Source organism: Equus asinus, chromosome 20, assembly GCF_041296235.1.
Source record: "Equus asinus isolate D_3611 breed Donkey chromosome 20, EquAss-T2T_v2, whole genome shotgun sequence".
NCBI lineage: Eukaryota > Metazoa > Chordata > Mammalia > Perissodactyla > Equidae > Equus > Equus asinus.
In genome coordinates this window covers 87,448,963-87,462,000 of record NC_091809.1, presented here as the reverse complement: position 1 = coordinate 87,462,000, position 13,038 = coordinate 87,448,963, and the positions used below count along the sequence as shown (strand labels likewise).

Genomic DNA, 13,038 nt, shown 5'->3' with positions numbered 1-13,038 from the left:
AGAGATATGATCGTTTGAAACAGAGGGAATACATATTTTTTACCCTCTATGGATAAAACAAATACAAAAACTTGATTCTGGGAAGCAAAGATTTTTTTTAGGAAATCATAGAAGTGATGGCTATCTCTCATTTTGATCAGATTTTATATTGTCTGAATCTGTTGAAGGACAAACACATGGATACCTCATGACCTCTGGGTCTCAACCACAGGTTGGCATTTTCAGGGAGATAATATCACAACAATCATATCATGTGAGTTTGTGCAAAAAAAGTGTTTTGGAAATTATTGTATAAATCTGTGAGTGTATACACTTTCAAAGTCCGTTTGTGCAATGCTCTGTGTTGTATTTGTGCCTCCAACATGGGCTCATTGAGCACATAATGAGTGACAGCCACTGATCTAGACTATAACATTTCCTGTTGTTTATGTGGTTACACATGAATGTGCGGAGATCCTCATTTACCCAGGGAATCCCATCTCACTTGAATCTCTTTGCAGTCTTTGAGTCCCAACTACACTAGATTTTAATTCATTACATCATGATTGTCCCTCCTGATGGAACTATGTTTATGCTCCTTTCCTTTTTCTTTGTTTATGTGTGTGTGCATGTGTGTATGTGTAGGACAGATAGGTATGTGTAGTCTATGTCTATATCTACGTATCTATATTCAAATCCCATGGGCTGAAGTCATCGATGCTTCACCTTCCAGCCTAAGTGCCATTTACTCAAGAAGGCTTTCCTTGACTCACTAAACTTAATTTGATTCCTTGTTACTATTTCTAGATAACTCACCCTTTCCTCCCCTCCAGGGTAATGGTTTGCCTTACAAATTACGTGCTTAAAGTTGAACACTTACTTAAAGCTAAATAATGAAGAAAGCCATATTTGCTTTGTTCAAATGTTTTTACTATAATAAAGCCCAGAAATGTAAATGTAAAACCCTGGAGAATATTTCTTCAGTTAATAATATTAGGAGACATAGCTGTGCTGGCATGATTCTCGAAGGCATATGTAGAGGTAACACTGTGTAAGTTCTTAGTAGTACCTATTACATCATCAGGATTTGTTTGGGGCATGGAAAGCAGATTGTCCTTAAAAGCTAATGGGAGTACTACACAAATACCGAATACTGCCTTGATGGAAGATGGGAAAACAGAAAATTAGTAACCAAGGGTTTCTCTACAACTCATGAATTTGTGGTGACTTAAAAGTCCTTTTCTTCTTTAACTCTCTCATGTCCTGCCTCATGCTCAACTACTTTATCCCAGGGATTCTCTGCCATGGAGAGTTGACTATCCATTAAAACTATGGGAAGAAGTATAAAGAAATCTGCTTTAGTCAGTAACTGGTATCTCAGACATCTTCGGGTCAGTTTACCAATTTAATAAACTCCTGTGCATGTTTTAGAATGTGGGTTTCTGGATCAATAAATGCAGGAGCACAGTTAGGATCCATCTGCACAGTGAAATGATGTAAATCTGAAAAAAAATGAGGATGACAAGGTAGTGAGTGGGGTTATTGTTAAGAAATATATTGTCCTCAGCAATATATATGTATGGCTTCAAAAGAACATAATATGTGCCTACTTAAAGAGTACATGGTAGAAAGAAATAAACAGGAAAACAGCAACTTCAGCATATTTTATTTGTCAGATTAATCACGTATGCAGAGCGGCAAATGAAAGACTGAAGATATAAATTGAGTTAATCCTATTTCAAAAGCTATGCCAAAGACTTCAATATCGTGTCCACACAGAGAGGGACAGAGGTAATTTATTTCTGTTCTCCCAAGTAAGTGTCCTTTAAATAACTCAGTGAAATTTTCACAGGGTCTTTGCTTGATCACTTCCATTTATGGAAAACTCTGTCACATGAGAGAAATATTGCAGGCGAGCTCAAAGGAGAAGCACGGTAACAGCTCGGTAAGTATTAGTTGAATTAAGTACAAGTATGACTACAGATGGAATCTTTTACTGGAAATGAGGGCTAAGGTGACTTAGAGGTCCCTGAGATAATATGAAATGATATAAGTATATTTTTCTGTACTTCTAAGCATAGTAAATTGGTATCTTATTACTAATTTTATTAATCTGATTCCAGCAAATTTAAATATCCCAGATTATGAATTTGAATTGTTTTTATCAACACATAATTAATGGCCTTCCTGAACAAAATCTCCATATTTTTCAGCCTCTGGTTGTGATCATCTTGACATTGCAACTTTATATTCAGAAGTGCTAATCAAAAGCAAAAGAAAAACCATCATGCCACCTCTTAATGCTTCTTGTCCCTCTCCTGTCACCTTCTTGCTGATGGGCATCCCAGGACTAGAGCACCTGCATGTCTGGATTGGGATTCCCTTCTGCTCCATGTACCTGGTGGCTGTGGTGGGGAACGTGACCATCCTGGCCGTGGTGAAGGCAGAGAGAAGCCTCCATGAGCCCATGTTCCTCTTTCTGTGCATGCTCTCAGTCACTGATCTGGTCCTTTCCACTTCTACGTTGCCCCACATGCTCTGTCTCTTCCGGCTGGGAGTCCATGACATCGCCTTTGATTCCTGCCTGGCCCAAATGTTCTTCATTCACAGCTTTACTGCCATGGAATCAGGATTCTTTTTGGCCATGGCTGTTGACCGTTATGTGGCCATTTGTCATCCACTGCACCACACCACCATTCTCACCCATGCTCACATCACTATGATGGGTACTATTGTGGTGATTCGGGGTGTAGCCTTCTTTTCTCCACACCCCATCCTGCTCAAACAGATGCCTTACTGCAGAGCATGAATCATTGCCCACACCTACTGTGAATTTATGGCTGTGGTGAAGTTGGCATGTATGGACACAGGGGCCACCACGAGATATAGCCTCAGTGTGGCTTCTATCATTGGCTCATGTGATGCCATTCTTATTGCCGTATCCTATGCCTTCATTCTTCGTTCTGTACTCCGTCTGCCATCCCGAGAAGCTAGCTTTAAGGCTTTGGGCACATGTGGATCCCACGTCTGTGTTATTCTTGTCTTCTATTCCACAGCTGGTTTTTCCATTTTTACTCACCGTTTTGGGAAAAATGTGCCTGCACATATCCATATTTTTATTGCAAATATGTACCTTTTGGTGCCCCCTTTTCTCAACCCCATTGTGTATGGAGTAAGGACCAAGAAAATACGGGAACATGTTTTTAGGACACTAATGGTCAAAGGTTCCCAATTTTAGTTGTTACAATAAAACAGATGCTTCAAGAATAAATGAGAGAAAAAGAGGTAATGCAAGAAAAATAACGAACTGCTCTACTCCATAAGCTGAATTACATTTATTATTTGAAAGATCTTTTACTTACTAGATATCTGTAAATTCCAAAAATTCTAATTCCACAAGTTATTTCAGCTTTTTCTTTATTAAATATTGGAGAACAAATTAATCTCCTCCTGTGTATGTGTCTTTTGGAGGATAATTACAAATAGAGAGTGAACAGTAAAGGAAGGGGAACAAGGGTAAGTAGAGGAAAAAAAAGATTTCTCTAGATACCTAAATGAAGGACATTATACACCTGGCAATCTGAAACAATTTGATCCATACATCATACATGTGGCTGTGATTTGATAGAATAGGTGATATAAATGTTGTACCTATTCTCTAGTGGAATCAAATTTGAAGAATTATTGTTTATCTAGATAAAGGAGTAGAACTAATGATACATAAATATTAACAATTAATATTAAGCAAATCTCTCAAAAAACTATGAAACAAACATGACATGTTGTGAAGGCTCAAATTTTAATATTGTGGTTGTTCCATTTCTAGAGAAATTTTGGTAGATGTAGAGTGCATTTAACAAAATAAGCCGATATCATGGAGTTTAATGACTGCTAAAATTGAGGTCACGAATTCTTATTTTCATGATTAGTAGTCAATATTACCATGTGTCATTTAATCACCACACAACTATCTAAGGTGGGTTCTAGTAGCACTCATTTTTATATATCGGGAACCTGAGTTGAAGAAAAATGAAACAGCAATAAAGCCAAGACAGGCAAAGAAAACTGGACTTGAACCCAGGCAGTCTAACTCCAAAGCCTGGGTCCTTGAGGGACCATGTGCACTAAGTCTGCCTCGTCTATTAGGTGACTTGGAACCCAGTATCAGGACATCATAAGATCTCAAATTTATTGGCAACAATGTTGAAATAGTCCTATTTATTGCCTCAGTACCAAGGGCTTACTTATTTCTTTAATTCATTGTCACTAGTTTTCCAACTTAGTTACCTATTTCTCATGACTTTTTAAAAATATTGCCTAAGATCTATGGCCCTTTTTTATGCTTTGGATCTGTAAAATTAGTTTTTTGAAACTTATGCTCTGAAACTTTTCACCTCCCTTTGCTTAGTAGCCTTAGGAACAAACACCCATAGTTAAACAGACAAAGATTAACATCTCTAAATTCGCCAACGCTCAGTTTGCCATTCAAATATGAGAAGAGTGTGCAGTTTTCTGCTTTGGAGAATTGGTAATATTGAGATGTCTTCTCCTTGATTGCTTAATCAATGCGCAAACTGAATGTGTGTTCTTACTTTGGTAGAATTTAGACTTTATGACATTTTTCCGGGTAGTCCAATCACTTCTTGGTTAAGGATCCAGGCTTTGGTGTTAAACTGCCTGGGTTCAAGTCCAGTATTCTTTACTTGGCTAGCTTTATTTCTATTTAATTCCTCTTCACCTTGGTTTCCTGATACATAAAAAGGCATGATCCCAGAACCTCCCTCATGTAGTTATGGGATGATTAAATGAGACACGGAAAGAAGATCAATGCAGTGGTATAGAGGAAACAATGAATGTTAATTATTTTAATTTTCCCCCATGATTATAATTTCTTGTGTTCTTCACCCTTTGCTTGTTTAAAATGCTTTAGGAAATACCCATTAAACATTATTTAATTTCTTTGCAACTGTGTAATATTTGTATTTTTTAATATTTATGTAAAGAATATATTTGATTCCATTCCCTCTTAGCCACATATTTGTTAAATCTAGCAGCACCTCAAGAAAAAACATTTATGGGGCTGGCCCTGTGTCACAGTGGTTCAGTTCACATGCTCCACTTTGGCAGCCCTGGGTTCACTGGTTCAGATTCTGGCTGTGGACCTACTCACTCCTTATCAAGCCATGCTGTAGCAGGCCTCCCACGTATAAAGTAGAGGAATACGGGCATGGATGTTAGCTCAGGGCCAATCTTCTTCAGCAAAAAAAAAGGGGGAGGGGGATTGGCAGTGGATGTTATCTCAAAAAGAAAAGAAAAGAAAAGAAAAAAACATTTATTTTTTTATTTTTCTGTAGAGTATATTGATTAACATCATGCCATTATTGATAACTTTATTAAAGCCTCTGGAGAGTAAGATAATGTTATTGGAGTGCAATAGAACAGTGATAAGAATATAGTAATCACCTTTAATCTCTTCTGTTGATACAATCATTTAATCATTCATTCATTCATTTATAATATGTGTTCAATAAATACCTTTTAAATTGGATTAGATTTATTTGGACTAATTTTCATGACACTCAAATTTATTCTTCCATCATTATTAATTAAGTCTCTTTCTCCTTAGAAGAAATCCATATGAAGAGATCATAATTAAGTTCCTTAGAATCCTTCGGTGCCAGAAGCGTCTGGCAAACATTGTAAACTAACTCACTCATCTTCTGAGTGCAAGGCTCCTGCAGCTTTCTCTGATTGTTCAGGGATGCCTTTCTCCTGTTTTATCATATGAACTAAGGAGATGGGATCATATCAGGGTGGTAGGGACTAAATTGTAGAGACAATAGGCTATATGATGTTTGATGGCGCTTACATGCTCTTACGTATGCTATTCTTTCTTCCTCAAATACCTTTCACTGCCATATATCACTGTCATGCCCTTCCCACTCCTCTTTATGGAACAGCTCAGTGCACAACTGAAAGAAGCCTCCCCTGTTGTTTCTTTTTGTTAATATGTATTTATATGTTAATAAAAAGGAAAGTCCATAAAGCTGACTCTATCCATCCATCCATCTATCTATCTATCTATCTATCTATCTATCTATCTATCTATCTATCTACCTACCTACCTACCTAGCTAGTTATCTATCAAATAATGCCATTCACGTTTTTAGCATTAGGATAGAATGTAGCTAAAGGGCATTTCACTGGTGTTTTTTTTTAATTGTAGTAAACTACACATAACATAAAATTTATCATTTTAATTTTTGAGTATCCAATTCAGTGGAATTAGTACACTTATATTGCTATGCAACCATCACCACCATCCTTCTTCAGAACACTTTTATCTTTCCCAACTGAAACCGTATATTCATGAAACACTAAATCCCCATTCCCCATTCCCCACATGCTCTGACAACAACCATTCTACGACTGTTTCTATGAATTTGGCTACTCTGGTTCCTCATATGAGTGGACTCATATAGTATTTGTCCTTTTTTGACTGGTTATTTCAGTTAGCATACAATCTTCAAGATTCCTCCATGTTGTAGCATGCGTTAGAATTTCCTTCCTTTTAGTGTTGTGTGACTGTGTGTATATATATATTTATATATACACATATATATATAATTTTTTTTTATCAATTCATCTATGGATGGGTAGGTGGGTTGCTTCTACCTTTTGGCTATTGTGAATAATGCTGCTGTGAACATGAGTGTACAAAGATCTGTTTGAGTCTTTGTTTTCACTTGTGTGGAGTCTGTATCCAGAAGTGGAATTGCTCGATCGCACAATAAGTCTACGTTTAAATGTTTGAGGAACTGCCATTCCTTTTTCTACAGTAGCTGCCTCATTTACATTCCCACTAACAATGCACAAGAGTTCTAGTTTTTCAACATCCACACCACAATTGTTCTTTCCTTTTTTAAAAAATAATAACCATCCTCATGGGTGTGAAGTAGTAACTCATTGTTGTTTTAATTTTCGTTTCCTTAATAATTAGTGATGTTGAGCATCTTTTCGTGTGTTTATTGACCATTTGAACATATTTTTTGGACAAATGTCTGTTCAAGTCCTCTGCCCTGTTTTCAATCTAATCATCTGTTGTTGTTGAGTTTTAAGAGTTCTTAAGGATATTAATTGCTTATCATATATATGATTTTCAAATATTTTCTTCGATTTTCTGGGCTGCCTTTTCACTTTGTTGATAGTGTCCTTTGATACACAAAAGTCTGTAATTTTGTTGAAGTCTAGTTTATTTATTTTTACTTTTGTTGTCTTTGTTTTCATGTTATATCTAAGAAGTCATTGTCAAATGCAATGAAACGAAAGTTTTCTTTTATTTTTTCTTTTGTTTCTTTGGTGAGGAAGATTGTCGCTGTGCTAACATCTGTGCCAATCTTCCTCTACTTTGTGTGAGATGCTGCCACAGCATGGCTCAGTGAATGGTGCTGGGTCTGCACCCTGTGTCCAAACTTCCGATCCCCTGGCTGCACAAAGTGGGGCATGCGAACATCACCACTAAGTCACTGGGCTGCCCCAAGTTTTCTTTTATTTTTCTCTAAGAATTTTATAGTTTTACGTCTTCTATTTAGGTCTTTGATCCATTTTGACTAACTTTTTATGATGTAAGATGAGATTCCAACTTCATTCTTTTGTATGTGACTATCCAGTTTTCCCAACACAATTTGTTGGAAAGACTGTCCTTTCCCCATTGAAAGATCTTGGAACCCTTGTAGAAGTTGCTTAATTGTATATGTGAGAGTTTATTTTTGGGCTCTTCATTCTATTCCATTGGTCTATATATCTGTCTTTATGCCAGTATAATACTTGTTCACTTACCATAGCTTTCTAGTTAGTTTTGAAATCAGTAAGTGTGAAACCTCCAAGTTTGCTCCTCCTTTTCAAGATGTTTTTGGATATTTGGGGTCCTTTGAGATTTACTATGGATTTTAGATTTTATTTTTCTATTTCTGCAAAAAATGTCATGATGACTTTGGTAGGAATTTCATCAAATCTATAGATTGCTTTGGGTAGTATTGGCATATTAACGATATTAAGTCTTCCAACCCACGAACATGGGATGACTTTCCATATATTTATGTCTTTTTAAATTTCTTTCAGCAAGTTTTTGGAGTTGTCAATACAAAGTTTTGTCTCTTTGCTTAAGTTTATGCCTATTTTATTTCTTTTGATTCCATTGTAAATAGAATTGTTTATATAATTTCCTTTTCAGATTCTTCATTATTACTGCATAGAAATGGAACTGATTTCATATCCTGCAATTTTGTTCAATTTTCTTATCAAGTCTAGAACATCTCTGTGTGTGTGTGTGTGTGTGTGTGTGAGAGAGAGATCTTTATAGTTTTCTACTTTATAAGATCATGTTATCTGCAAAAAGATATTATTTTACTTCTTTTCCAATTTGGATGTCTTTTATTTATTTTTCTTGTCTAATTGCTCTTGCTAGGACTTCCAATTGCTCTTGCTAGGACTTCCAGTATTATGTTGAGTACAAATAGTAAAAGTGGGTATTCTTGTCTTCTTCCTGACCATAGAGAAAAAGCTTTCAGAATTTCACCATTATTGCAAAATTAGTTGTGAGTTTTTCATATACGACCCTTATTATGCTGAGATTGCTGATGTCTTTTGATTATTCCCTTTCTAATATTTGAAAAGAGATAACTAGGGGGATAATACTTTATCATTTTTTAAAAATCAACCAGTGGCCACAGAGATTAGCCCTATATTATTATGAAACATATTTGTATTAGTTAGAATCTAACCAGGAAATAGAATCACTTGAGTATTTAGTACAGGACATCTTTAATATAGGAAACTATTTACACAAACTATAGAACTTATCAGAAGACAAACATTGACAGGGAAGACTCCCAGCAATTAAAAACTACAAGAAGCTACACCAACTCTAGGTCAGCAAAACAGAGAGGCACCAGTAGTTTAACCATATCTCAGAGATGTGAGTCTCCCAGTGGAAGCTGAGACCATAGAAGTCCCCTCTGGCAGGATCTGGACCCATGGAGCAGATGCAGTTGAGGAGAGTGGGAAATATTTTGACTTGTCTTTCCTCTTCTTTAGTATTTTCCTGCCAATGCCCCCACTGGACAAGTGCAGGATAAATACAGATGACCTGAGATCCTGGGACACATAGCCTATAAAGTTAACCCCTCTTGAAATACAAAGCAGAAGAGAAGGATAAAGAGAAACACATCTGTAAGAAAATATATTCAATCTTTGCATAAAATCCCAACCAAAGCCCAGATAATGATTCTCTCATATATGGGTACCACGTATGCCCTGTACTTGATCAAACAAGTAAGTCCTGGGGGATGCAGGAATAGGAACATGACTAGGAAATGTCCTGGAGAGTTAGTTGTTTTACAGAACTAAATCTGGTTGAAGCGAGTTACTGAAGACTATCTGGAGGCATATGGGGATATTAATGTGATCACTCTGATTAATTCATAAACTTATCTTTCCATGATATCTTCCACTGCTTCTAGCTCTCATCACATACATTGTGAGAAAGCATTTAGTTCACAGTATCTGCATATGCTTAAGCTCCCAAAGTGCAATCAATCAAATATCTCATGATACCTGGGGTCCAGAGGCCATTTTCTATTGATTTCTAAGCTCATAGCTCAGGTGGAATGGCCACTACAAGACTGAGTCCCTCCAAGAGACTAAATTGTGCCTGGAAAGATTGGGAGAGATTAGTGAAACTGCCTACAATCAGACAGCATTCTCATGAGAGGCTGTATGTAGGATATTCCTTGTAGACCTCTAGTCTCCCAAGATAAGAAGTATAATGGCACCTGTTGTAGTTATACCCAATATTATTTTGAGCCTCAAGCTGAGCAGTGAGACCATCTAGTTGTAGAGGTAAGATAACTAGGTTATGGTAGGAGAGTTGTGGTTAAGGTGGGAAGAGAGAATTCAGTGCTTCCATGAGAAGGGAATAGTGGAGCCCAGGATGGAGGCTCTAGGTCCTGTCCTTAGTAGTGAAGATTTAGCCCTTGTGGTTGTCTGAAAGATGGCTCAACTTCTTGACTTGACAAAAAGTAATGCAGAAGAAGGAGATTAACTTAAATACTTAAGCTGAGATCTACATGTTGTTTGTAATGTTTGTTAACCCAACTCTAGAATTTAATCTTGAACTACATTGGTTAAAACCTTATTTTTTTCTTAAACTTTGTTTTATTCAGACTGAAAAGATGCCTAATATTATAAAGGCTTATCATATACTGATATTTGAACAAAAGTGATGATTTATCAATTTAAAATTTAACATCCGTTAGGATACCTTTCCAAAATAATTTTTCACACATTCCAAGGCACACTTTCTGGTAACCAGATATCTGGAGCCAACAGCTGTATTTAAATATTTAATTGGGAAGCAAATATCAGCATCAAGTGTATTATATGACTGAAGAACATATTATGCACCTTCTGGAAGAGTTTGGTAATTTACAAAAGAGCCCAAATATCTAGTAACCTGAACATTCATGTTTTCCAGACACAGTCATTTTCTCTTTGGATTGTTTTTTTAAAATGATGATTTCTTGCCATTAAGTTTGGCTGATTTTATGAAGATAAAAGTCCTTCCTTTACTAACTCTATGACTCACCTTTCAATGTAAGACCAGTTTTGTTCATATTTCTTCATTGATCCAATTGTTCTTTAGCATTTCTCAAGTCTTCTTTTCCTCATATCTAGAAACTCTATCATTAGGAGGGGATAAGAAGGGTTAATTATATGAATCATTGATCTTATCCATCATGTTGGGTTTTTATTTCTTATGACTATTTCAGATGGTAGAAAATTATCTCCCTATGTTTAGCAATATATCAACTACTACCTCTGTAGTACTATATAAGATTACTAAACTTTATCTAGCCAACTGGGCAACACATCTTGAACAATAGGCAAGAGGAGGGAGAGAGCGGGGGTGGGGGAGAGAGAGAGAAAGAACACCTTTCTCCTGTTTTTCTTACCCCAAAATTGCTCCATCACACGGTAAGTCTATGTTTAAATTTTTGAGGACCTACCATTCCTTTTCCTACAGTAGCTGCATCATTTACAGTCCCATGTATTTTGATGCATTGAAAGATTGTATTACTGAAGAAAGGATTCAATAGCAACTTATATGTTATCTGATGTCAACTTCTCTCCCAGTCTGTAATAATGAAAAACACATTGGTCTTCATATATGTATAATTTTTGTGATTTTAAATTTGGACAGGATCATGTCATATCCATTGTTTGGATGTTAGGTTACAACAGGACCGGTCTTCAACCTACCACCTTCCTACTGCTTGGCATTCCAGGATTGGAGTCTGCCCACATATGGATTTCTATCCCTTTCTGCCTGGTCTACCTACTGTCACTGTTGGGAAATGTTGCCCTTTTATTAATTGTCAAGAGAGACCGCAAACTTCATGAACCTATGTACCTCTTTCTAAGCATGCTCTCAGTGGCTGATTTGATGCTTACTTCTTCTACACTTCCCAAGATACTAAGCATCTTCTGGTTCAATGACAGAGAGATCTACTTTGAAGCCTGCCTCACTCAAATGTATCTTATCCATTCTTTGTCTACTATGGAATCTGGATTTATCTTGGCCATGGCTTTTGACCGCTATGTAGCCATCTGCCATCCTCTAAGACATTCCACTCTCTTAACACCTGCCGTGATTGTAGGCTTGGGTTTACTCATTGTCTTCAGAGGAGCTGTACTCCTCAGTCCACACCCTTTCCTTCTTAGGTGGCTTTCCTACTGCAAAACTAATGTCATTTCTCATACATACTGTGAGTTTATGGCCCTGATAAAGCTGGTTTGCACTGAGACCAAGATTCGTAGAGCCTATAGCCTAATTGTGGCATTCCTGACAGGAGGATTGGATTTCATATTGATCATCTGTTCCTATGTCTTTATTCTTCTCACTGTCTTCAGTCTCCCTTCCAAAGCTGCCCGCCTGAAGACCTTAAGCACCTGTGTCTCCCACGTGTGGGTCATCTTGGTGTTTTATACTCCAGCCTTTTTCTCTTTTCTCACTCATAGGTTTGGTCACCACATTGCTCCACATATCCACATTTTTATAGCCAACATATATCTTCTTATTCCACCTATGATGAATCCTATTATTTATGGTGTTAAAACTAAAAGAATCAGGGAGGGATTCTTTAAATTATTAAAAATCAAATGTGCTTGACTTTGCAAGATTTATGACTCCCCAGATCATCAACAAAGATAAGGGTTTTATTAAACAGGAAATGCTGAAAATCAGTCAGCATTACCTTGAAGTGGAAAACTTTTCTGCTAAATTTTGGATTCATATAGGCTAGTGAAGATTGGTAAGTATAATGACTTCAGTGAGCAGTAACAAATATAAAAGATACATAGGAAATAAAAAAAATTACAGCAAAACTCTTAATTATTATTATTTATCTTTCCAAACCTAGTATTTAATATAGTCTTTGGGAAGTATTAAGCCAAGAGTAAATTTATGTTGAAATAATTTTAATTCTAATGAAGTCTAATTTATCTTCTTTTCTTTTATGGATCATGCTTTTTGTGTCATATGTAGGAAATTTATTGCCTAACTTTGAGTTATGAAGATTTTCTCCTATAAATTCTTCTAAAACTTTATATTGTCTAAGGTGTGAGATTTAGGTTGAGGTTCATCTATGATACAGTGATAATAATCCATAATTCATGGTTGTGAATTTGAATCTCAAATAAAATAATGTACAATGATCATTCTGAACATAATCGAATCCAATTTCTTCTTTAATCATAATCATAATATAATAAGATTTTTTAAAAACAACATAATACTCAAGTAGTGATATAAATGTAAAAATAGCAACATATGTATTTGTGCATGGCAACACAAGATGAGATAATAGTCATGTCCTTGTGCTTCTGCATAGAATAATTGTGAATGTGAAAATTACAAATGCCAATTAATCCGGGTGTGTTTTATTGATTAGTCAACTGCCATGAAAAATGTTGCAGTTGCTGTTGGTGATGTAATTTTCA

At 36.2% G+C, this 13,038-nt stretch overlaps 1 protein-coding gene and 1 pseudogene across 1 annotated transcript; both read left to right on the top strand.

Annotated features, from left to right (window-relative positions):
* Positions 1-2,266: 2,266 nt before the first annotated feature.
* On the top strand, positions 2,267-3,217 carry LOC106830117 (olfactory receptor 52K2-like; annotated as a pseudogene).
* An 8,046-nt stretch (positions 3,218-11,263) lies between these two features.
* LOC106830116 (olfactory receptor 52K2-like) lies at positions 11,264-12,208 on the top strand. Its single transcript, XM_014839547.1, has one exon. The coding sequence runs from the start codon at positions 11,264-11,266 to the stop codon at positions 12,206-12,208; it is 945 nt and encodes a 314-aa protein (XP_014695033.1).
* Positions 12,209-13,038: the final 830 nt, after the last annotated feature.